Source organism: Micrasema longulum, unplaced genomic scaffold, assembly GCF_059751315.1.
Source record: "Micrasema longulum isolate JH-2025_06_02 unplaced genomic scaffold, ASM5975131v1 h1tg000147l, whole genome shotgun sequence".
Taxonomy (NCBI): Eukaryota; Metazoa; Arthropoda; class Insecta; order Trichoptera; family Brachycentridae; genus Micrasema; species Micrasema longulum.
In genome coordinates, this window is record NW_028277353.1 from 1202394 (window position 1) to 1229612 (window position 27219).

Sequence of the window (27219 nt, forward strand, 5' to 3'; positions counted from 1 at the left end):
GTTAACATTAACATATTACAAAAGAGATTAAGAACATTTTAAAGAAGGTAATATAGAAGTCAAGGCATCTACAGGGTAGATAAATAAAGGTTTCAGCTCTTTAACTTCACAAACATCAACAGACGAAAGAATTGAAGTAATATAGATGTTCAAATATGGGCAGAATGGTGAATGTTACAAAGTGTGAAAAGTGGCCACTTAAACCAGCCAATGACAGGTCAGAAGCCCTGTAGATGCCTTGACTTATATATAACCTTCTTTAAAATGTTCTTCATCTCTGTTGTAATATCCTTTATATTGCTTAAGTTTTCATTCCTTAATATTCTGTTCATATTGTATTTTATAACATTATGTACCTAGCTGCTTCAAAACCTTTAATTGTATTTCTTTAGCTTATTAAAAAAAAAAGAAATATATTTCTATTGCTTTAATTTTTTTAAAACCTACTGAACTTTTAAACACAGTTCTATATTTTATTACAGTATATTGTTTTTTTTTTTAAATTTATGTTGTTAATACACTCATCTTTTTATTTTTATACCAACTATACTTCTTAACACTGTTCCTTTATTTTGTTCCTTTATTTTATTTCTTTATATTATGTTTTTTTTTTTAAATCTATGTTGTTTATATACTCATCTTCTTTTTTTATACCAACTTTACTTCTTAACACTGTTCTATCTTTTGTTGCTTTATATTGTATTTTTTAAATTTAATGTTGTTTATACACTAATTATTTTGTAAAACTTTCATGTATGTAAAAGCCTTATGGGCGTGAAAAAATAATAAAATAAAATAAAAAAAAAAAATTCCGAACGTTATTCTACCTGAAAACAATTTTCAAATAAACAATGTTTTTATGAGAAATAATTCTCACAACAACCTACAGTCGTAAATTTTCAAATTAATATACATGTTCAAATAAAGGGAGAATGGTGAATGTTTCACAGTGGGTAAAATGGTTACGTCAACCAGCCAATGGCTCGTTATTATCCATACAAATGCGTAGACTTCCACAAGCACTTTTAAAAAGGTTCTTTATTTTTGTTAAAATATTATTTTTTAATCAGCTGAATTATTTATACTACAAAATAATATATTAAACAAGTATTTATGGTTTACTGTTACTCAATCATTTTTTAAGAAACTTTCTTTTTTACGATAGCAGGCGAAGGGGCCTAAGAGGTTCTTAATTTGTTAGATAAGTGCTGCTAATTTTTTGCGAGAATAAAACAGAACATATCACATTAAAAGTAGTTATCACGTGCCATTGTTCTTGACCTTTGCAACAACGGTGATTGGACTCATAAAGGTAATAAACCAAAATCAGTGATCAAACATCCCATTTCCAAGACGAACAAAAACGTTTTTTTCCCGAGTACCTTAGCCTTGTACATGACGCGTAAGGCTACTAAATACAGAGGTCCAAATATATATTTAAAAAATAAAAGAAACACATTTGCTTGAGAAAAATCACGTTGAATTCTTGTGAACTCTCTAAAAGAAAATTCGGGACCCCCGTGCATGAATCAAAATTCTTAGTCATTATAAAACATAAGCAATCTATTTCTTTTTCCCACAGATTTTTTTTGTCCAAACTGTCAAATAATTTGTTTCCTCTCTCCGTAAATTTACTACGTGCATTTTTTTCTTTTTTGCGGCTCCCCTGGTGTAGTACTCTGCTTCAAGGTTCATTGTTTGATTTCTAGTGAAATTATAATAATCAAACGTAAACGTGTGTCCAAACCTAAGGAAAAAAAATTACTGCTCGAAAGTTTGGAATTTCTCGCAATTATGACAATTTCTTAATCCGACGTGTGACACGTTTTTTGTTTCATTTTACAATCCCAACAAAAACACAACACACCGGTGCTAGTTAAGTAAAAGTTTATAATATTATAGATCTTAGAACTATAATTTTATAAGGAAGTGATGACACGAATTCTAAAGTGAATGGAGTTTTGGGTGATCTTGTAATGAAAAAGATTATATAAGGAGTTTTTAGAAGTAGGGATATGCGTTCTTATGATTCACTTAAATTTTGTACCATTTTCAGTCTGTAAAAAACTGGTCTAGAATACAGGAATTAGGTTGTGATACAGAGGGGTTTAAAACTTGGATTTTTAAGTCATTAGTCACCATGTATAATTAAGTTATCGAAGAAACTATTTACTTTGGCAAAGTCAATATTTTTTATGTCCTGTAAATAGTTTCTTTGACCAAATATCGTGTCTGTTTTAATTTTCAAATATATCTTTTTTTTGTAATTTACATTTTTTAATTTTATTAGGATTTATATTAATGTTTCAATTCCTACTATTCATTTAAAGTTTTTTGATTTATGTTTCATTGTTTAATGTTATTATTATTGATTTGAATTGTTTAAGCATCATTAAATGAAAAAAACGCATGTAACGAAGAAGGTCCTACTTAAACACAGTAAATTCCTAGCTAGTCGGGACTTGAATCATAGAACCCCTGTACATTATAAAACAGTCGTCGTGGCTCAGTTGGTTAAATGGTGAAAACTGTAAAACTGACTACGCGGGTTCAATTCCTACCGGTTGCAAGAAAAAAACAAGTATTTTTCTCTCAATTGATCTGGATGTTGTGGTTTATAATTTACAACTTCCTTCCACATCTTTTGTTTCTTACTTGCTGACAAGCCTCTTAAAAAGAATATTAGCGGGCTACTATTTTTTTTTTCTAATAAAATGAATAAATATGTAGTTATGAGAAGTTACCTTTATAGGTTTAAATTAAGGAATGGTGACTATTGTCCAGGCGATGATATTTCTTCACAGAATATCGAACGCAACGCCATAATCTTAAAGCAGAATGCAGGAAAGATGGAATATCCTTAACATATGTCCGCACTGTAGTTAAAAGTAGTTATCACGCACCATTGTTCTTGAACTTTGCAACAATGGTGATTGAACTCATAATAGTAGTAAACCAAAATCAGTGATCAAACATCTCATTTCCAAGACAAACAAAAATGATTTTTCCGAGTAATACCTCTACATGACAATGGCCTTGTACATAACACGATAGGCTAATAAATACAGGGGTCGAAATATATATTTAAAAAAATAAATATATTTATATGTTTAGTATTTTTTGGGTTGTAGGTACAAAAATATGATACTGCTTAATAAAAAAATCTAAGCACCTCGTGAGCAAGTATTTTTGTGGGTTTTCGTATGAAACTTGACAATTGTTTATCAGTTATGAGTATGGATTTTGACTGGAACAACATGAGGTGATTGTTACGAAAATGACAGAATCTATACAAATTTTCTTAAATAACGCTAGGAAAAATGGTTTAAAATATTTTGTGATTACATACATGTGGTATTTTTATAAGGGGTTTTAAATATAATTACCACATGAAGTGTTTTTTCTGTTGCTATTAATGGAAAACGTAAAATATAAATATTCAGGTAGATAGGTAAATAGAAAAATAGTTGTTTAAATACTACCTGATTCTAATAATCGAAATGAATTCAGCAAAAATCAGCAACACGATTTTAACAAACATAATGTTATTGCATGATTGACGATTCCGGCTTAAGAGTTTGATGAAGCATGCAAAGTGCAACTTTATCAAACATTTTTGCATTTGAAAAAACATTGCATGCTAACGACAAAATATAGAAAAACGTTTACTATGATTGTACAGTTGTTTACTTCCGTAAGTAGATTATGTTCTATCTAGATAACAAATTAATAAAAAAAGGCTTCGTATTTATTTTTTCATTATTAATAAATAAACTCAAAAGTGAAACTACCTGTATTAATTAATAACGATAAAATTATTCAAAATTCATTTTATAAGGTAACAATTTCCTCTAGCGTTCTTGTTCGAATTAGATTTGTTTAGTTACTGATGTATTAAACATGCCCCTTAATTTATTTCAAAATGAATTACCACTTTTCTGTCTGGCTGCGATACACTCCCACATGCTTTTTGTGATACACTCGCTCACTTACGCTTGAACACTTACTCTCCCACGCCCTCTTACATATGTATATGCACGCACACATTTAAGAATGTACCATAATTTAATTAGTATGATTATTTAAATTTATTTCAACAGAGTAGGAAATTTTTTTGAGAAGGGAATATGGAAGTCTAGGCATTTACAGGGCTTATGACCTGTCATTGGCTGGTTTAAGTGGCCACTTTACACACTGTGTAATATTCACCATTCTGCCCATGTTTGAACATCCACATTTCCTCAACTCTTCCATCTGTTGACTTTTGTGAAGTAAAAGAGCTGAAACCTTTATCACGCGGGTGAGATTCATCCGGCTGAACCAAATCACCTACTAGGCAACGCCTGAAAACAATTTTCCAATTTTTATACTTCTTCTTTTACCAGGTAGTAATTCAACAATGTTTGATTATGTCCAAATGCTTGCAGACTGGCCGGATTTCCTCCCTAGGGAGTTGTTCATATTTAAATTTCCCACTCCCATTCCCACTCTGTTGAAATAAATTTAAATATGAACAACTCCCTAGGGAGGAAATCCAGCCAGTCTGCAAGCATTTGGACATAATCAAACATTGTTGTAGTATGATTATTGTTTGGAAATTTCGCTGGTATGTCTTTCAACCTTATCGTTATTATGTAGTTTAATCATTTTTGACTGTTTTTTTATAAAATAAAGAAATAATATATAATGTTGATTTATCACAAAACATGCCTCATGATAACGATCTGTGAGCTTCGTGTATTCAGCATTCTAGTGACGCGACGCCGACCCGGGGTCAAGCAGTGTTGGCATCGGCGTCAGCGTCGGGTGCTGCGATCTTGTCATGTTTAACATATTATAATAAAGACAAGAAAGAATCTCCAAACGAACGCAATATTTTAATGATAATATCGACTATAAGGTTATGTTTATAATCATCACAGTTTATATATAATATCAGTAGTTAATGCAATTTCATGCCGGGAACATTTCTTTAACTTTCCGAAATTTGCCACACGCAATTTCGAATTCATTCAATTGGAAAAGCGATCCCTTATAACCTGGCAGAGAGCAATAGTATCAAATAGTATCAAATAGTGCAAAAAAGTAAAAATCAGTAATAGTAGACATTATTGCGAAGTTTTTTTTTCTACTGCAAAAACTTTATGCTGTGTAAATGGGTACGAATAGTACGTAGTACCTACGCCTACACCTCGTATAAGTTTGATAAACAATCAGCATTCATTGATCAACCAAGAGTTGATTGTTTATTTTTCAGATAATTCGTTTTCGAACGATCGAAACAATCGTTTCGTCGCTCGACAAGCCTTATTTTTTCAATAGGATAAGATTATTTTGAAGAAAAAAAAAATCGAAAATTACGGTAAAAATAAAATAAACGAGTTAAAAATCTCAAACCAAAAATATCTGGCTCTGGCTCTAAGGTCTAGGTTAGGCTTGTTTTCTGTTTTCAATATAATATACATAATGATGCTCTTAATTATATTATATTCAAAACTCTCCAATCGTGATCGATTTATCAAAAAAATAATTCTCATACATTCATTTGCGATATTTTATTACTCACGGAATACATTATTTAAAGAGAATCGCAATTAAGTTTAATTCTTTCAATCAAAAAGTATTATCGTAAAAAAATATATTGGGAATTCACTGAACGAGCTCGCAAAATGTTGCTAAAATCGAAGAAAGTTTTTCTTGTGAGAAAAATATGAACATAGAAATTCGACATTATTTTATCGCCATTAAGGACAAAGCCAAAACTTGATGTAAAGAAACAATGGAAGAGCTTCAGTCCGTATTTTTATGATTTGTATATTTATGTATTTTTGGTGCTGAATTGTCTCTCGAAAAATATTTAAGAAGTGGCTATTATTATTTTCCATTCTACGCTCGTTCGTTCTTTGTAATATTCCGTAAGAAAGCGACGTTTGTCGTCCCGTGGTAGTGTCCTAGACCCGGGATCAGGTTACTTAAAGTTCGGACCCCTCGCTATGACAACTTATTATCCATTTTCTGACGCGGTTATATATGATTAAAAAAATGCCCCAAAAATTTAAATATAAAAGCGCATTACATAAATTATCTTCCTTGCGAAATATTTTCGAATTACTTTGCAGCTTTCGTCAATCTATACTAATATAATTGATGCGAGAGAGTGTTTGTCATAGTTTTCCTCATATTGTAACAGAGCAACTGATCAACGTAATTTTTTGCCAGATGGTGATTTTTATTTTTTTATATTTTATATGGGAGTCTTATAAAATACAAGATTTTTTTTTTTTAAAGATTTTTCTGCAGATAAATTACTTTGAATTTTAGCTAAGTTTTTGGGATCAGGAAGGATATTCTAGAGTGGGCCAATAAGAAACTTCTCAGCATTTGCTCATGTGAAAAAGGAAACCACTTAAAACTCTTCAGGAGAAGCTGAGAAGCTTCCGTTCCACTAGAAGAGTGTTCGGCACTTTGTTCCCTACATTGGTTTATTTTACCAATTGCCTGCATAATTTTGACCATGTATAATACTATCTCTCGTGTGAGATCTTTATTACCTATCACCGATGGGATGTCGCGTAGATCTTCACCCAGGCTTCTGCATCGCGCCTCCAGCTATTGCTTCTGAAAGCTGAAAAAGGGGCAATGCATCATTAGGTGAGGGAAATCTTAAGGAGTTTCACCAACACATGGGCAAGTGTCGATCTCGGAGAGCTTGAAGCGATGCAGGTAGCTCATGAACCCACCATGATCCGTAAGGATAGTGATGGATAGCCGGAGAGCTGCTTAGAAGTATCATAGGTTACTTTTCACCCGGTAAAAAATCTCTCTCTCGGAAATATTCTTAGCGGAAAATTAAAATATTCCGAGACCGATTGACGTGATTTTATGCATAAAAATATACTTTTCCTCCCTCAAAAAAATATTATTCCCTGGGGAAAACTTTCATTGGATAAATGAATTAATTACAAGAATTACGACGCTACGTTGCCATATAATATCGAATCATTATTTTTTACTTAGTGATAGTTGTAGGCCCGGCAATCGATGCACGCTACTTTTTTTTCCTATTTTTTTTTTAAATATTTGTTTTTTTTTAAATATTTGTGTTCTTATAATTTACGCAAATATTTCATTTTGACGGCCATTTTCAACGAGTTGTAAATAACTCACTATTAGAAAATGGGAATCAAGTTGGGGTAGAGTGGGATTCGAACCACGGACCTTTGATCCGTGAGTCCGAGACACTAGCCACGGGACCACAACCCAATTTATTGTTTTCTTACATGTTTTTCTTAGGCAAATAAAATATTTTTAAATCAATTAAAATTGTGATAAAGATTTATTACGGTGTTATATTTCTTATCCAATTATCTGAACACCTAATGCACTAAAAAAGATAAATAAGCGTAAAAAGCTTTCCCTTTTTATTAAGTGGCAAAATTTAGATTTCATGCATTACTAGAATGAATGTGTATCCGTTAAATATCCGAAAAAAGATTAATATTATTTTTAGAATGGCTACAACTCGCTAGACAAAATTACTTCCGATACAATCAAATATATATTTCTATTATTTTTATATAAATTGCATAGGCATATAATAATTTCCCCGTGCCGAATAAACATAGCTGTTGACATATTTAACAAAACTAAATTTTAAATATTTCTATTCAGGTTTCTTAAAATTGTATTATATTTTTATTTAAAAAAAACAAATAAAAATACATGTTCTTAAACATACCTATATCAATAAATATTTTCAATATTTCCAATGAGTTTAAAAAAAAAATCAAGTCATTTCGGGACAAGATTACGATCTTAGAGTTACACTTAATTCAGACGTTCCTACATAATGCGCCGAAAAATACGTACAAAACAAATGAAATATGAAACATATATATTTTAACAGTTAAGAGAGAAAACACGCAAACAAGCGAAGGATACACACCCATACACGCATACACAAACCGTCATACATATGTACCAATTTTTTTTATTGTTTCTTGATAATACATAATGAACCATACATACAAATATTTTCATAAATTTAGCATAAGAAAACAGCGGGATACATTTCTGTCTTAAGATGTCATGCACTGATTGGTCACACATCGGTAGAATTGTACAAAGATTTGTTATATAAAATATTTATAGGTATCATCCATTGAATGTTAAATACACTACATACCTACTCTTTGGCTTTGGCGAGTAGATGAATGAAAAATATAAAGCGGAGTGTCATGATAATATTCAATATTAAGTATTTTAAACGTTTATTTACGTTTATACCGGCTTTAGTATCGGTCAACAACTTTTTTTCAAACGAACTTGGTTTTTCTAGACAAATATTGTTATGCTTAATTTCAAACTTTAATTATTTACCAAATAGGTACTTGTCACACAACATAAAATAACATTTCAGCTTATGTATGTTGACAGACAGAGTTTTTTGTAAAAATTGACTTAGCAATACGTGAAAAAACTGTAAAATAATGCATTTCAAGTAACATTTGAAACACAAGTTAACCCTTCCCTTGCTGTGCCAAAATAATCCTCGCATTACGGTGCTGTGTAGTCTATACACATACCAAAATAAGAGATTTTTTATCGGAAAAATTAAATATCCATAGACAATCGCTTAAATTATTTAAAGTTGAAGTCAAAAGTGATCTTTTTAAAAATCTAATTACTGAAAAATGAAAAATACCATAAGCTCGTGCTTACGGCGCGAGCGAGAGGTACACTCCTAACGAAACTCGGAGAGCTCGTGCCAGAGATGGCCACTGCACTACTGGCGTACCGTAGTAAAGTACTGGCAACTACTGTTTGCGCGTGTAATGCTTGAAATTGTCGCTCACGAATACATCTATAGTATCGAGAGTGAGACGTAAAGAATGTGTTAGACAATCGTTTATTCTGTACTCTTTTACCTTATATTTTTTTTTTATATAAAAAGAAATATATGCGCGCCTATGATTTACCCAAATATTTCGTTTTGAGGGCCATTTTCAACGAGTAGTAAATAACTCACTATTAGAAAATAGGAATCAAGTTGGGGTAGAGTAGGATTCAAACCACGGACCTTCGGTCCGTGAGTCCGAGACACTAGCCACAGAACAACAACCCGATTATGATTACAAACCACAACTCGCTTTGACATGCGACACACTGGTAAACCTTCGAACGTATTCATGATTTATCTCCAATTTCCGATAAAATTATTTTTCTGTGTCCCATAAGTATTCAGTATTTAAAAAAATATACTTTAACCGGTATGTGAATGGGTAACGGAGGAATACCGATAATTTTAACATGGTATTTATTGTGTTTATAGAGATATTAAAGTTATTAGATGCAAGACAGGCGCCGTGGCGCAGTTGGTTAGACGGCTATCTGTGAGACTGGCGTCGCTGGTTCGTTTCTCGCCAGTTGCAAGAAAAAAATCCAAGCAATATTATTTTCTCAATTGGTCTGGGTGTTGTGGTGTACTTTTCATTACCTCTTTCCATATCCCCTCTATCCTACCTGCTGACAAGCCTCAAAATAGAGGCTTAGCGGGTTATTTATATTTTTTTTAAATAAAATAATGTGTAGTAGCTACACACTACACATCACCGAGAAGGAAGGGTTAGAGCAAAACGATATTCGGCGGCATTGCACTTTTTTCTTTCGTTGTTTGGCAAGCAAGACTGTGCCGCCCGCCGCGGTCGCAGTGTCTGGTGTCACAATACTTTTTCGAGTGAATTTGTCCAGTGCGCAAATTAATTGAACAAAATAAAGTCGAATTCATTCTCCATGCACTTAAATTGGTACCGAAATGGATTATTCAGTGAAGGCAAACGGACTACCCAATCTAGGAGACGAATTTATTAGGAAGTGACATAATTAGCTGCCTACAGTGATTGATGTGCTCGCTATTTTTATGCGTGGGAATGTTTCCTTCCAGACAAGAATATGACAGAATCTAAATAGTACATTGTCATAAAAAAATAAGTCAATAATGCACTCGTTGACATATCAGGAGATAATTATGATAAGGCGATAAATAAGATAAATCACGATTTAGGAAATATATCAAAATGGTTCAAAGTGAACAAATTAAAATTAAATTGAAAAAAAAAAAAAAAGCAGAAACAAAATATATGAATATTGGGAGAAAAAATATACCCCGGGATACAATATTCATGATAAATAATATATATAATTGATAATTGAATTATAAATTTTGTGGATGAATTAAATTATCTCGGAATCTACTTAATTATTTGAATTTTAAATCACATTCTATTGAGTAGAAAAAAAATACTTATTGAAGTAGAAAAAATTAAAAAAAAAAAAAACGTTCATTGGAAGATTACGAAATGTAATAGATATAAAAAATTGTGTTCTTATTTATAAAACAATCATATGTTCTTACATAAATTACTGTTCTTCCATTCTTTTTTTATGTGATGAAGGGGAAATTAAAAATATACAAATTAATCGAAATAAGGCGATGAGGATAATACTCAAAAGAAATATGTATTCTAATGTAGAAATAATGCACAAAAAATTGGCTTGCTCACAGTAAAACAGCGAACAAAATATAAAAATATACATAAAATAATTAAGAGGATGAATAAAATAATACAAATAATATGATTCAATCAACAATGTCATACATACGAAACAAGGGATAAAAAAATAATAAAATTACTAATGAGGAGAAAAACAGAATCTCAGAACTCACTGTACAAAGGGATTGAAGATGTACAATTAGTTACCCCAAGAGATAAAAGGAAAAAAAGGAATTGAATTGTTTAAAATATTTTTTTCTAAATATGTTCTTGAGAAATTAAAAAAAAATAGTTATGTTAATAAAAGTTTATATTAGTTGGTGAACTAACTTTTTCTTCCAAGTCAGTCCCTTAATGCTAAAGATCGTGATCACCGTGAACATTTCTGATTAGTCTGTTCCACACATCAAATTTTAGCCCCGTAGCCTTCTTTATTTGGTCAGTCCATCTATATGGAATTCTACCCCGGCTTCTCCTACTTTCAACTCGGCCAGACATTATTGCCTTTTCTAGATTGTCTGGCTCACGTCTAGCATTATGTCCAAAGAAAGACAGTATCCTCCTCTGACACACCACTGACGGATGAGTTGTAATATGGAGCTCTTTCAGTATCGATGTATTCGTCCTTCTGGCTGTCCAAGGAACACGCAGCAGCCTTCTCCAACACCACATCTCGAATACATCAATCCTCTTCCTCTCGTAGGCACGCATTATTAACTAATTTAATAAAGCATAAATAATACGCGACAAGGAAAAAAGACGGAGTTGGAAAAATATCAAGTTTAGTAAGTAAATTTCATCAAATGAGCGAAAAACTTCAAAACGTAATATTTATTTCAACGAGTATTCTCGTAAAATAAAAAGATTTTATCGACTTATATACATACATATTATTATTTGTATGATATCATTTGTGTAAAGATCTTCAGCGTCGTAAAGGCATTATACATAGTTAATTTGATCCCCTTTTTGTCGAATCTCATTAATGTATGAATATTGATTCGGGTCGGGGAAAGTTGATATAAGGATAAACGTAAACAGTTGAGTTAGTTTGTAATTTCGGATTCCCTTTTCTGTCCCTCTGGTTAGTCGGGATCGCGTGCCCAGGAAGTCTTCAATCATGTCGTGATTCCTGCATTGATAATATTAATTTATTACTCAACAAATTGTTTGACTTCGCTTTAAATATAATGCATTTCCAGTGATTTGCTTTCCAATTAAACGGAATTGCCTCGGTTTGAATATTCAGCGAAACGTGTATATTTAAAACAAATATTATTCAGAAATTTTAAATTTGATTTCTCTGGGTCAAAATGATAAGATTTTGATATTTGTTATATTATATTATAACAGGACATGAAGATACTTATAATTACTCATCCAATTCAAAATGAAGTGAACGCAAAGAAAATATGTAAATCGATTAGAAAATTGGGGTTTATTTCAAGATCTATCATTTTGTATGGGTTGTCACATTAAATTTTTCTCATGTTTCCAATCAACAGCAACACGAATATTAACATATGAGTTACATATGTATATAAAGTTAAGCGGAAATACTAAAAACATAGATATACTTATGTATGTATGTATGTGTATGCGCATGGGTATATGTATATGTATGTGTGTATGTGTTTGTATATGTATGTATATATGTTTGTATGGATGTGTGTATGTATATATACATATACGTGTATGTATCAATATGTGTATACTAGTAAGTTGATATATTATTTGTCTGTTCTTTCTTTTAACTTATAAATAATTGTTACATATTGAAATTTAATTGCCTAGCTTGGAACGGGGCATGTACTCTTGTTAGCTAGGCAAAGTGTAAAAAAATGTATGTAATATGATAATATGTATAAATAAAAATTTAAAATTGAACAAATTCAATTGTAAAATTACCGTTTATTGAAAATGCCACATTATTATTTGAAAAGATTCTGTTTTTTTTTTTAATCAATGAAAGAAATATAGTTCTTACGAAAAATATTAAAATTATGGCAAAACTACAAGTAAAAATATTATGAACTTTTGTAATAATAAAGTTTTTTTTTAATGCTCTGTGTCCAGTGGATAAAAAATATAGTTCTGTATGTGAAATATAACCAGAACCCAAGACAACTGTTTTTGACTCTATGGTTGCTCTCAGGTAAAAATTCTGAATGGAAAAATTGAACGGAGATGAGTCCGTCTCATTGTGAAGTGGTTAGTGGATTTGAAAATTTGCAAAGAGTACATTATTGTATTCTTTTGATGTAAAATAATGTCAAACTGAATAGAAATACTTCGTATGTGTTGTTAATAAAAAAACTGCCATGGAACGTTAGCTGGCTTCAAGAGAAGTTTATAAACTTTTCTCAATCAATACATATCAAGAGCAGCCACGAGTTTTGGAAATTGTCAAATTTGATGGAAAGTTTGTTTTGCCTTTCGGTGTAAGATCCCACCGCTAACTTATTTTGAGTGTCTTTAATATATCGGGCGGTATCGGCTAACAGTCATGCTACTGAATTTAATTTTTACGATTATACAATATTTTATGCAATAATGTACAAAGTATCTTATGTGGAAGTGAGCGCGTGAAATTTTCTACGTTTCAGCGGATGCGATGATTGGTGGGTGTTCAGCTATTTGCGTGAAATCGGCGCCTAGAGTTCCGTTAGTAATGAAAATACTTTTTTCTAACAAGTTTTTTCCGAGTACATTTTGTAACAAGAATTGTTAGGGAATATCTTTCAATAATAAGGTTTTATAACGTGGAGTCAAAGAATTTTAAATTGTGTGAAAAATGTCGTCGTTCCTAAAATCCGGCTTGAAATATATCTACTGTGGAAAAATTTCGTTTGAAGCCTTAAAAAGGGAATTTGCTGAAAAAATGTTTGCGAGTTTTTCAATTAAATTAAATAAATATATTGGGAAACCTGTTTGTAATATAACATTTTGAGGGGAAAAGGTTTAGATATAAAATATTCAGTTTTTATGTAAATTTCTAGATGAATGTTCCAAATGGATTAACACCGCAGTTTTTTATTTCACAAAGTTTGCGTATTCCAAGATTTATATTTTCTTCGGTTGCAGTATAGTACCGGCACAAAAGTAAACCGTTGCATTTCCTAACAACGAATCATTTGCATTTTCGTGCCAAGAAATCTGAGGAAATTCGTATTTAGCCTGATTATATTTAATTTAGCGTTGGATTAATTCATACATATAAAACTGAGTTAATCTTCTAATATAGCACACTAGTTTTCTATAGATTGTTGAAATATGTCTATATAATCAATGATATAATCAATCACGTTTTCTTATTTATACAAAAACATTAAATTATATTTATGTAATTATATTATATTTATATAATTAATACTTTAAATTATTTTTAAGTCATAAGGATAAATTTTATCGTTGTCGTCAATTATTTTTAATTTTTTTTGTTTTATTATTTCCAAAGAAATATATTTATTTTACTGAAAGTACTGAAACTACATATTGTTTTTTATTATTTTGTTCGCAGTATCAACTTGTACGAGTTAATAAAGAAGAATAACTACCAAGGATTTAGTCTGAGTCTCATCAGACGATTTGCCAGTTCTCTTCTCAAATGTCTTCGGCTTCTCCAGGCTGAAAATATTATTCACTGTGACTTAAAGCCGGTAAGTTTCCCTATTAATGTTTCGATTCACAACTTACGTAGTCAAAAAAATTACCACAAGAGGGGAGGATACGTAAAACAAATTATGTTTTTCTGTTGAGATACTATATAAAAATAAAAACGAAAGTAATTATCATTTTCCTAACCTCGCTAAGTTATGCATATGACACTACTTTAGTACTCCAATCGCAGCGAATTACCTTAATTGAACACGTGAAGGCACGCTTCAGATCCAATCCCCAGAATTAAACCCAGAGCCTCAAGCATGGCAAGCAAATACCAGTACACCGAAATAGGAAATCTCCACTCGACTTATTTTTTCAGGATTTTTACTCAACTCGCCAAAACAAACAAACACTCGTCCGGGGTTTTAGTTTTATTTTGCAAACAGAATAGTATTATTTATTCTGCCCGGACATGAGATGTACAGTTTTGATGAATATTGACAGGCATCGTGGAATAGTAGGTTAGACAGCTAACTGTAAACGGGTATGGCTGATTCGTTTCCTGCCAGTTGCAAGAAAAAAATTCAGGATTTTTTCCAGAATTGGTCTGGGTGTTATGGTGTATTTTTTATAAATTCTTATAATATCCTCTCTTTTCCACCGGTTGATAAGAATTTAAAATAGAATCTCAACTGGCTATATATAAAAAAAATAATTTATTAGTGGTTAAATATTTTTGTTTCACAATACATTACTAGTCATTTTATATTTTTTTAATTATTATTTCATTTAGATTTTTTTGGATACGTCATTTGAAAAAAGCAACGATATATATAAAACATCGTTTTTTTAGCTGTAGGGAGAAGTTTATATTATATTTATGTAATGCAACACGTAATACATGTAATGCTGATAAAAGTATAATATTAAATAATAATTATAAAAAAACATTACATGGCCAAGATTCCCTTTATGCGCGTGTAATAAAGTAAAGTTGGTACTTGAACATCAACTTATTTAAGTAGATGATACTTTCTCTATAAAGAAGAAATAACCTGTTATTATGAAAAAAGTTTTATATAATATACTTGTATAAAATAATCTTGTACTTTTATTACATGTGTGTTATACAACAAAACCTCTGATAAACCAAGTAATTAAAAATATTATAATAAATGGTTTTACTCAGCAATTAATATTGAGGCTGTAAAATTAAATAAATACATTTCTTTCTCTCATTACGTAATAATAAAAAATAATCTGCTTTATTATTATTAAAAATACACACATGCTCATGAACGAGTGTTAAAAGATCAACTAACTTATTTATTTGAGGAATTTTGGTACAAAAATATACTTATTAGATCCCTTACAAAAATAGTTTTATTCAAAATGTATAAATTTTTATCCCCTTAAAATGAATCTGGTGTCAGTCAATATTTTTTTGCAATTGATGTTCTTGACATATAATAGTACGAATTATTTTTATTTGTAAAATATTTTGCCTAGTTAGCGGCATCTTATAATTAAAATTTCTCATGTAATGTAGTTTTATAGTTGTCAATTACACCTCCACCTCAAGGTTTTATGGTTCAATGATTAGACCTTTTGGCTACCGCGTGAATGAGGACATGGGTTAAAAATAGACATTAAACGCTTAATTTTACAAGGTGTTTTTTCACCAAAATATTCAATCATTTCGTATGGCAGAGAAAAATAAGTTTTTGTGTCCGGAACAGTAAAGAATACAGTTATGTGTGTAATATAGCACCAACACCCCGGACAAGTGCTTTTGACTTGATGGTTGCTCTCAGGTATGACTGAGTAAGGAAATCGAGTGGAAATAAATTCGCTTTTTAGTGTAATGGATGTTTTTAGTGTAGTGTAATTCACCTAACATGCTTATGGTCCTGTGTTCGATTCCTGGAAGGGTGGATTTGAATTATTAGTTTTACAAGTGGTTCTACAGTGCACTATTTTATCATCTCTAGCCGGGCACCTGAAATGTAAGACTGATCACCTTACTTTGACGTGGCTGATGATCAACATAAGCTGCATTTGGTGTACTAATGCAGTGTTTTAAGCAGGGTAGGGCAAATTTACACGGTTTTTAAAATTATTTTGTTTTTTGTTTTTTTACAATATACATAAGAGGTAAAACAGAGTATTAAAAAAATAAAGCATAATTACATAGCACTGAAATAAATATTAATAGTAAAAAAAATCCCACAAAGGCATGGCTTGCTCGTGGATATACAAGAAAATGTTAATGAATTTTTGCTCCTTTAATAAAAAATGGACAGTTATTATATTTTTGTGTAACATAAGAAAGAAAAAATAAAATATTCTGCAAAAGATTATATGGTATTTTTTTATAGTAATTAAAAAAGGAAACAAATGATATTTAAAAAAAACCTTAAAAATATTCCTTATTGTTAAAGGGCAACAAAATATTTCATAGAAAAAAGAGTTCATATCTTTAGTTTGAATCCAGGACAGTGCGTGAAATAAGGGTGCTTCTTCTTTTTCAGGAAAACATACTATTGAAACAACGCGGCAGTAGTTCCATCAAAGTGATTGACTTTGGCAGTTCTTGTTACACCCACCAGCGCGTCTACACGTACATCCAGTCACGCTTCTATCGCTCTCCGGAGGTCATCCTGGGGCTGTCGTACGGCGCGCCCATTGACATGTGGAGTCTAGGTTTGTCTGGTTCATTGAATAAACAGCTTTGTTTCACTGGAGACAATAATGTAACATGAGAGTGCTGGGCAAAATACACCTTTATTTATTAGAGCAAATCACAAAAAACTAATACTATAATAGCTAATACTATTTTTTTATTATAGTACTCCCAGGAGTTATAAAAAAAACTTTTTTGTGACAATACAATATCAGTTAATATAATTCAAAATAGTATGAAAACATAATATTAGAAACACTAGACAGTATTATACACTATTTATAGAAATTATATTAATAACTATCACTTTTAAGATTTAAGTAATACATGTTAATTGATACACTTTTAGGTTTACTATTCGACTTTTTATTTTTTAGTTCATCAGGCAGTTTATTAATTTGGGAACGACCAATATCGGGTATAGTGTTGCGGACTCACGGGCCAGAGGTCCGAGGTTCGAGCCCCACTATACCCCAACATGATTTCCATTTTCTAATAGTGAGTTATTTACAACTCGTTGAAAATCGCCTCAAAAATTTTGATATTTGGGTAAATTGAATGAACGCTTATATTTCTTTATTATTAAAATATATAAATATATATTTTTTTTTCAGAATTTTTTTGTCGAGCATCGTTCGAATAATTATATTCGTTATACGTATACGTATTTAACAAGTCATTAAATTATCATGATTATGCTCAGAAATAATAGTGAAATAATTAATTTAATTTTGGATACCACCAACTTTACAATACTAAGAACATAATTCTTAATGTACTATATTAAACGAATCATTATTACAAAATATTTTCAGTAATTCATTAGTGATTTTCAATGGACTATAGGTAGCATAGTAAGATATTTAGCTTTTTTAGGATTCTCAATAAATCTTATTTTTCTTATTTAAATCTTAAAGTAGGGCACACATATCATACATATTGTTATGTGTGTTCTAATAATAACATTGCAAATATATTTAATTTATAAATTGTTTATCACAAATGTCTTGACCATTATTTTAAATTTTGATATGTTTTTTTCTTCATAAATATTTTTTTCCATTTCGTAATACTTTTTAATTGCTTTAAATAAAATTTAATTTTGTGACTTTGCCTTTTTCCTAAATGGAAGTCTAATTTTGTTCTTTTCTCTAGTATTGTGATCGTGTTCATGCTGGTTCCGATCAATTTTTTTCCAAAATTCTGTTTTTTTATTAGAGTTTATAATTTTATGAACAAATATCATTATATTGTAAAATATTCTTTGTTTATATGTTAATAATTTCATTTCATTTACCATCGACTTTACCCTCGTATATCTGTTTTTTTTCAAAATGATTCTAAAGGCTTTATTTTGTAATACAGTTAGTTTATCTATGTTTTCTTTGTTTGATAAAAATAAAATGCTACTACAGTAGTTAACGTGTGGTTCAATAATTGCTTTGTAAATAGTTTTGCAGGAGTCCTTATCAATAAATCTTCTGATCCTTCCCAAAATTGATATTTTTTTTGCAATCTTATTTATTACCATCTTAGCGTTTTGGTGAAATGTAAGTTTTGAATCCAACATTACACCTAAATATTTAATTTCAGTGACTTCATTAAGTTTTTCATTTTCTATTACAATTGATGGTGTAATTTCTATTCTTTTGTTTCCTATATTCATATATTTAGTTTTGTTAACATTTAATTTTAATTTATTAATTTTTAGCCACAGTGATACACTATTAAGATCATGATTTAGTCTGTCCATAATTGTTTTATAATTTTTTCCCGATATATATATTAAGGCATCGTCTGCAAAGAGTCTTATTTTTGAATTTTAAATAAATAAATTTATAGAATAAAATCTTAATATATAATTGTATAATCTTTAACAAAAAGTCGAAACGAAAGTTCATACTTCTACGTTTTTATATTATTTACGTCATATTTTTTTATGATTTAGTATTTAGCGTGCCATGGCTTTAAACTAACTAAAAATACGTCCTTAATGTCTTACATTATTTTATGAACACGTTCCAGTTTCAGTTAACAGTAGAAAGTAGTTAAGCCTTTGCTAACAAAGCATTTTCTATAAATTTGAATTATTCATAAACCAACTCTTAATGGGGCGGTTAAAAAAAGCGAGTTTCGAAATTCGTTCAAATGCGTCATTTAAAATCTTTTTTAAAAATGATTAATTTAAGCATAATTAATATATCACTTCTTTGACATTTAGATCACGTTTGTTGGCTGATTTAACATAAATATTTAATCCTTAAGTCGAATTCGTGATGTCTTAAAAGAAAATGAATTATTGCTTGACAGTCGAGAAAATATTATTTATGATCTATCTACTTGTATCATTTTCAAAGAGATATAAGATGACATCTAGACGGTCGACAGCAAAAATTTATGATATTAAATTATGACAAAAAATAATTATTATAAAAGACACTGCGAGAAAATTTGATACCTTATTATTTTTTGCGCTTTTTTTATTAGTGTTTTTAATTTTAATATTTTAATATTTGTCAAATAATTGAATTTTTTTAAAATTCTTGTAGCCTGTTTCTCACACGCTATGGATTGGCCTAGACTTATTTTTTGCTGTACACTGAGGCGTAATTAAATACAGATGATGATTCTTAGAACGGTAGTTTGAAATTGTGTTGTGAAAAATGAGCGATGTCGCGTGAACATTGCTATGCAAAACGCGTGGTAGAGTAAAAAAGATTATCAGTCTCTACCAGTATACTGTGAATTCAGTCACGCATTATTTAATTTTATTTATACTTGTACAATTTTGTACTTTTTTATGCAGAATAATGGTCCATCACTGCTGAGGGAAACATTTTACAATAAGAATAATGAAACATGCCTTAAATTAGTTATTTAAGATAATATGAAAATAAAAACGTATTTAATGTAATTAACCTAATTATTATCGTAAACATAATAAGCAAAATAAACTAAAATAATCATAAAAAACATAATAAATTCATATAAACTTGCAGACAAAATTTCATAGTCAGGAAATAATTTTTTACCTATTTGGCTTGATCCACTCATCGATCCGTGCGCAACCCACCTCCTCTATTCATTTCTCAATAGCAATTTTATATTGAGAGTACTTACTAATTGTCTTTATGGACAATGGAGGTAGATTTTACACTTTAACCAAGCAGTAGGCCAATCCTCTTTGACCGAAAGTTGTATTAATTTTAAATATCTAGTAACTCTAGTATTTGTCCAATGAGTTATGGGAGGTATAAAATAATGTTTAAGTGCGTACTGTAAAAGAGCTTTTAAATAAAGTTATTTTACAAATGAAACATTAAGGTTTACGAATATACCGAGGGAGCTAGTTCTGATTGCGACTCTTAAGATAATTATATAATAGCTTTATGTGCAATTATTATTTTTTTGATCAATGTGTCATTTGCTCATCCCCATCCAATTATTCCATATTCCAAAACTGATATAAAAAAGTAAATTTGTTTTTTCAATTTATTTTTAACATGTTTGATTTGATTATTCTACCTTAAATTCACATCTAAATAAATACCTAAATATTTCATTATTCCACTGCTTTACTTTTACTGACTACAAGTTAAATTCCGGAACCTTAGTTTAATGAAACACAAGACGATGTTTAGGTTGCATCTGGTGCACACATATATATCAATGGTTTTGCATGTTTTTATATCAGTTGACTGGTAATCTCTGATTGTTCCAAAAATAATAAATAAATTTATATGAAAAATCATGATCATGTTTAAACAATAAAATTGTTTTTTTTTTTAAGTGTATGAAACACAAACATGAAATATAAGCACTGCAACACCTTCGGTAAAATGGAAGAAATAAGAGGTGCTGCTAAATATATGAAGAATGGAAAAGCGCAAGGTTTTGATAATGTTGCTACAGAGTTCATAAAGGCGGGTGGTGAAATAATTCTTGTATGGCTGCACAAGTTTTTTAACCGATGTTTAAAGGAAGAATGCACTCCTTCAGATAAGAAAAGGGCAGTTGTTATGTCTCTTTACAGGGGGAAAAGTTCAAGGGTGGAATGCGGAAGTTATAGCCTTTTGAGAGCTGTTGGCGAAATGTATGGAAGAATACTGATTGAGAGATTAAGAAAAGTTACTAAGGATAGAGTGTGGGATATACAGAGCGGTTTTATGAATGGAAGAGGGTGAATGGATAAAATATTTTCATGACTAAAAATTTCTTGCTAAACCAAAAGCTTTTCTGCGCATTTGTTGATCTGCAAAAAGCGTTTGATATAGTTGACAGAGAAAAATTATAGAAGGTGTTATCAGAGTATGGAGTGAGCGGAAATCCAATACGGGCTATTGTTTCTCTGTAAAAAGACAGCGCTACATGTGTTAGGGTAAATGAATCAATACACATCGTGGTTTGACATTCATAAAGGAGTCAAACTGGAATTCGTGATGTCACCAGGGCTGTTCAACGTATATATCGATAACCGTATAAAAGATCCGATGGCTTAAAAAATGGGATCAAAAATGGGTGATTTCACGGTCAATTGTCTTTTGTATGTTGATGATGCCGTGCTTCTTGCTAACAACAAAGAGAAATTGCAATTCTTGGTAACAAAGGTCTACGATGTATGCAGGGGAAGCGATTTGCCGATGAATGTCGATAAATCGAATGTGATGGTTTTTGAAAGACATGAAAGTATATGAAATCCCTATGAATGAGGTTATACTAAAACAGGTAGAGGAATTTGTGTATCTGGGAAGTGCTTACAGGGTATGGAATGACTGAGAAAGATATTGAAAGGGGGGTGAGTGCCGGGAACAGAGTAAATAGTGCGCTTAAATCAACCATGGCAAATAAATGTTAGTCACAAGAGGCAAAATTAGCAGTTCACAATGAAGTTCTAGTCCCGACTCTGATGCATGGAAGCGAAGAATGGACTTGGAAAAACAGGGATGAAAGTAGGCCAAATGCTGTCGAAGTGCAGTCTCTCAGGCGAATGTGTGGTAAAACTATGTACGAAAGATGCACAAATGTTGAGGTCCGTACATTATGTAAGGCCAAGATAAGCACTATCGACAAAATCAAGAAAGGAGCTCCGCGATGGTTTGGACATGTAGAGCGATTGGACAGCGAAAGATGAGCTAAAGATATTTACAGTGAGAATGTTGATGGATGCAGAAATAGAGGAAGACCTAGAAAGACAAAGCATGACCAAATCCAGCAAATATTTGAAGATGTACATGTCAAAAGTCTGAATAATCGGCTTGGTACACGAGAAGATGTATGAATGTAGAGGAAGCGAGATATGTATGCAAACATAGAGCGATGTGACGTTTTATTCTCTCTGCTTTCCTTTGGGGAGAAACAGCGTGTTGGTTTGTTTGGAATAATTGTGATTCTTTTAGATTTTGTAAAAAATAGATGAAAAACACTTATATAACTGATCAAATTCAAACAATCCACGGATCAGAGGTCCGAGGTTCGAATCCCAGCATACCACGACTGGATTATTTACAACTCGTTAAAAATGGCCACCAAAACTGAAATATTAAGGTAAATCATAAGAACGCACTGAAAACATAAATATTTATAATAAAAATGACAAAAAACGAGTGTTCTAAATATTTAAAAATAAAAACATGCTTTACCGAATAAAAAATATCTGGACACGTAACAAAAAATCATTTTACTTTTGAGATGAATTAATGAAACACGAAGATTCGCTAAAGTGGACAAGTTCAGTAAAAGTATCAGTATTTTATTTAGCGTTAACGTTTTTGGAACATCAATAAGTGAGTGTTATTATCGTTATCATTTTCCTACTTGTTATTTGTATAGTGGCAATGCTGGGAAATCAGATTACATTTCATTCATATTTAGTTTAGTGCGTCTTCCCACGTAAAGCGCAATAATACCTTTGTTATGTAAATTGTACAACTTGTGACGAAATATGTATATTTGCGGCATAATGAAGGCGTGTTGATGCTAACATCTTCACTCAGAACACGGGAATTATCTCAGAATGAAAAACTTTCGATTTCGTGTAAAATGGCGGTGAGTAAGATTTCTCAGAATAAGAACACACACAGAAGTACAGAAGTATATCCGTATGTGTTTACGTACCAACGCCAACATATCGCCGTGGTCGTAGAAAAACGACGGATGTGCAAAAATGTGACATTGACTTTTTTTTATATTTGATCTTGAAAAGGTTTTATGAAAGCTTTATATTCCATGACCCGTATTACAATGGGAAGTAAACATTTATACTCAATTTAAAAAAAATGTTTTTTGCAATTTTTGTATAATATAATATACACATTTTTGTACGTAAATATATTTTTTTTTTTACTTTTTACCGTCTCGATATGTAGCGATGAAGACCGCGTTTGCAATCGCGGTCCAGGGCCCCGTTTACAATAGGAAGATAACAGAGTTATCTTTGGCTGTCTATAAAGAAAAACCGATATTTTTGTACGAAAATGAGTATATTTGCATGAATATTTAAAGTATCTTCATCGGTAACCTATAATTTAACCTGTTTAGCAGAAAAAATATTATTTATATTCTGCTTTTCATACAGAAAACTCAATTTTACTTTGTAGATAAAACTAAAGATAAATGTCAACTTCTCATTGCAATCTGGGCCCAGGGTAATATTCCAAACACTCGGCCGTAGAAAAAGCTTTTACTTCGCATATTTTGTATGTAAATACATGAGATAAAAGTGTTTTCTACGGCCGCGAGAGCTGTTTAGAATAGCACCGCAGGCGCAGGTTTGAAAAAAATGTAAATGTTACTAACCCAAGTATCAATGGATATTTTTTTGTGCTTATCGAGTTGTGAGATAGTGTCAAAAAAATTCTTTAAACCGCTTTTATGTAAAGTTGAAAAAAAATATATTCGTCGTTGTTCTACAACCATGACGATACATTTATAGTATTAATAAATTTCATTTGTATGATTAAATTAAATTAATGAAATAATGATTATGCACATTCATTTTTAATTTGAATCGGATTGTGGTTCCGCGGCTGTTGCACCACTCTACCCCACCACTCTACCCCAACCAGATTCCCATTGTCTAATAGTGAGTAATTTGAAACTCGTTGAAAATGGCCCCAAAATCGAATTTTTAAAAAATATTTTTTTTTCTTTTTTAAGTTAGCTTATATTACAATACATAGTATATAATCTAATATTTGCACTTATTTTACTAACATATCTATTTATATCATTTTACAGTACACATAACGTTTATTTTTAAATTAATCTAAACTTTTTTAATTCTTCATACATTCAGGCATCTTTTCATACATTTTCAAACCCTTAAACACAATACAATTTTTAGATTCTCTTTTTTTAAATGGCAGCCTCATTCTATCCTTATTTCTTGTAATATAATTGTGGAAATTTTTATTTAGCACTATCAAATCATAGGAACATAAATATATATTATTTATTTGGGTAAATCATTGGAACGCCAATATTTCTTTAAAAAAAATATTAAAATATATAAATAATTTGGTACATACATAATATATGGATGGACGAAATAAAAATAAGATAATTTTATTATATTCAAAAAGTTCATAGTCCTATTTCCTAAATATTTCATAGTCCCTGTTTCATCTTAACTTCATATAACAAAAAATCAAGATACGCTACAATTGGTGTACGAATGCAGTGACCTATGCACCACTAGGTGCGGAAAGGGAATGATGATGATGAAAGTGTGAACGAATTCATCTCCCTCTGCAATATAACTGTTTAAATAAATTATCATGAAATAACTAGGTGCTGTGAAATGTTCATAAGTACTATGTTTATATGATAACACATTTGTCTTAAAATAACGAACATGTTGTATATTATTACCGCTAATAAACAATGCATTACGCATCGATATTGGTAATTAGTAACCTAAAAGGATTTACTATGCGAACGTTGGAGAATGCAGAAAACAAGGAAGAACGAGAAAGACATGACACGACCAAATCGACAAATGCTTGAAGATAGACATGTCAAAAGTTGGAATAATCGACCTGCGTGCATGAGAAGATATATGAATGCAGAGGAAGCGAAACCTGTATGCGTGATGGCGTTTTGTCATCTCTGCCTTCCCTTACGCGGAAAAAAAAGTATTTCAATATATATGTACATAAGAAAAAGTAGGCATAGTATATATGCGATATTCATGCTAATTTTTTCTTAAAATCTTTTGAAAATCTGAACATTTGTGTACAATTGTTTCCAAAAAAATATTTTTTAACAAGATTTGGTACGTCGAAACGCTTGTAACTCGATATTATTTTGTTGAAGTTTAATAATATCATTTTTCAAAGCTCATTTTCATACTCGAGCTTCTCGAGATTGTAATATCACGCAAAGGAAGGCTTCTTTACAAGTATCGTTTCTGTATACCGGTATTATGTAGAACACGTCGTAATATTTGTGATGATATTCGCAACAACTTACCATTCCAAAATTGTTATCACGTATTTCGCTTTACATATCTTGATAAATGAAAATGAAGAATACATTTGTATTTTTATGAAGCACAAATATCGCTGAAGCTTTTTTCGCATTTGATACTCTTTTTATATAATTGATTTCAAATATGTCAATATTTAAATTTTTAATCATGAATTATAATCAACATTAATAACATAGATGGAGAACATTTTAGAGAAGGGAATATGGAAGTATAGGCATTTACCTTATTGGCCGACAAAAGCTGGTTTAGGTAGCCATCTCACTGTGAAACATTCCCCATTCCACCATTACATCCATCTTTCTTCGATTCTTCCATGTGTTTATTTTTGTGTAGTTAAAAAGCTGAAACCGTTATTGACGTGGGTGAGATTCATTTGACTTAATTTTTCAATTTTTATCCTTTTTGAATCAGTTGAGGACAAACTCCAAATGTTGTACATTAAACGAACTGGTTATACGGTTTGGGCGCCAGTCCAGGGACTACAAAATATTTTGGTGAGAAACCGAGCCCGCATTCTCAGGCATGGTAAGCAAACGCGCTAACCTCCAGACTGGGAGACGGACAACAATGGAATAATATTTTTTTAGTAGACAATTATAATATTTGTAAATCGACTGATTTATTTTTTTAAAACATGGATGTTAATGCATTGTTATCTGTTTTAATTTAATGATTTATGATTTTACAGGTTGCATCCTGGCTGAATTATACACCGGCTACCCACTGTTTCCAGGGGAGAATGAAGTAGAGCAACTAGCTTGTATTATGGAGGTGCTGGGATTGCCCCCTGATGACGTCATCATATCCGCTTCGCGTAGAAGGCTTTTTTTCGGTGAGTTGTAAGGCTTTATTGTGCAAGGTATTTACAACGCGGGAGTCGGTAAAATCTCTAGGCGATGCGATTGTCAACGAGAAATGCATTGCAGATATATTTTTACGTGACATAAAAGTTTAAGAGAAGATAATTCAAAAGTTAATAAGTTGGTTCTTTATGGGTTACTTCGAAGACAGGCGCCGTGGCGCAGTTGGTTAGACGGCCAACTGTGAAACTGGCGTCGCGGGTTCGATTCCCGCCAGTTGTAAGAAAAAAATCCAAGAAAGATTTTTTCTCAATTGGTCTGGGTGTTGTTGTGTATCTACCTTTTGACGAGCCTCAAAATAGAGGCTTAGCGGGTTATTCCTTTAAAAAAATATATATATATATTTCATGTTTAAAGAGTGAAATTTTTTTTGTGGCCATTTTATTATTATCAATAGAATTGATATTTAAAGCACCGACTTTATGATTCTCCATATCAAATATTCAGTTACAATATATTATTATTGCCTAATTCATGAAATTACATATGCGTGATAAACAAACGATATAAAATTTATTTAAAAAAACATAAATACCTATATATTGTTACCTCCAATTGTCAGACAACACCGTCTCGGAAACAAGTATGGAGAAATCGGTAGGTTTCGTTTTTCATCGTCATTTTTTAGATTAAAAATTTTGACGGCAATAAAATCAAAAGAATATAATTTTTCGAATACTGGAAAATAGTTTTTAAATTTTGTATTTTACTTACCACACTTAAATAATACCTACTGTAAATTTAAGTTTTTTCCTAAAACTGTTATAATTTTTAAAAAAAACATTTGATTATATACTTACATACATATTTGTATGTAATTTTTTATCTTTATTTGCAAATATATCTATACAGCATAATGTAATTCGAAACTTTAAAAAAATTAATTAGATTCATCTTTATCAGACCTACATATTGTCATGTTATATCATTTAACGCTTGAATTTAAATTTTCTTCCTATCATGTCAAAACCCTCTGGACGTTTACAATAACAAATAAATAAATATATTGGGCGTGTTTATACAAGTCAATGT

General features: G+C 30.9%; 1 protein-coding gene across 1 annotated transcript in view; it reads left to right on the plus strand.

Moving 5' to 3' along the window:
* Positions 1 to 27219, plus strand: part of Dyrk2 (Dual-specificity tyrosine phosphorylation-regulated kinase 2) — a 105790-nt gene that overhangs the window by 48625 nt on the left and 29946 nt on the right. The window contains exons 5-7 of the mRNA XM_088242647.1: positions 14074 to 14212; positions 16688 to 16859; positions 26016 to 26159. Coding sequence (XP_088098773.1) covers positions 14074 to 14212; positions 16688 to 16859; positions 26016 to 26159 — 455 coding nt within the window. The remainder of the gene's footprint in view (positions 1 to 14073; positions 14213 to 16687; positions 16860 to 26015; positions 26160 to 27219) is intronic.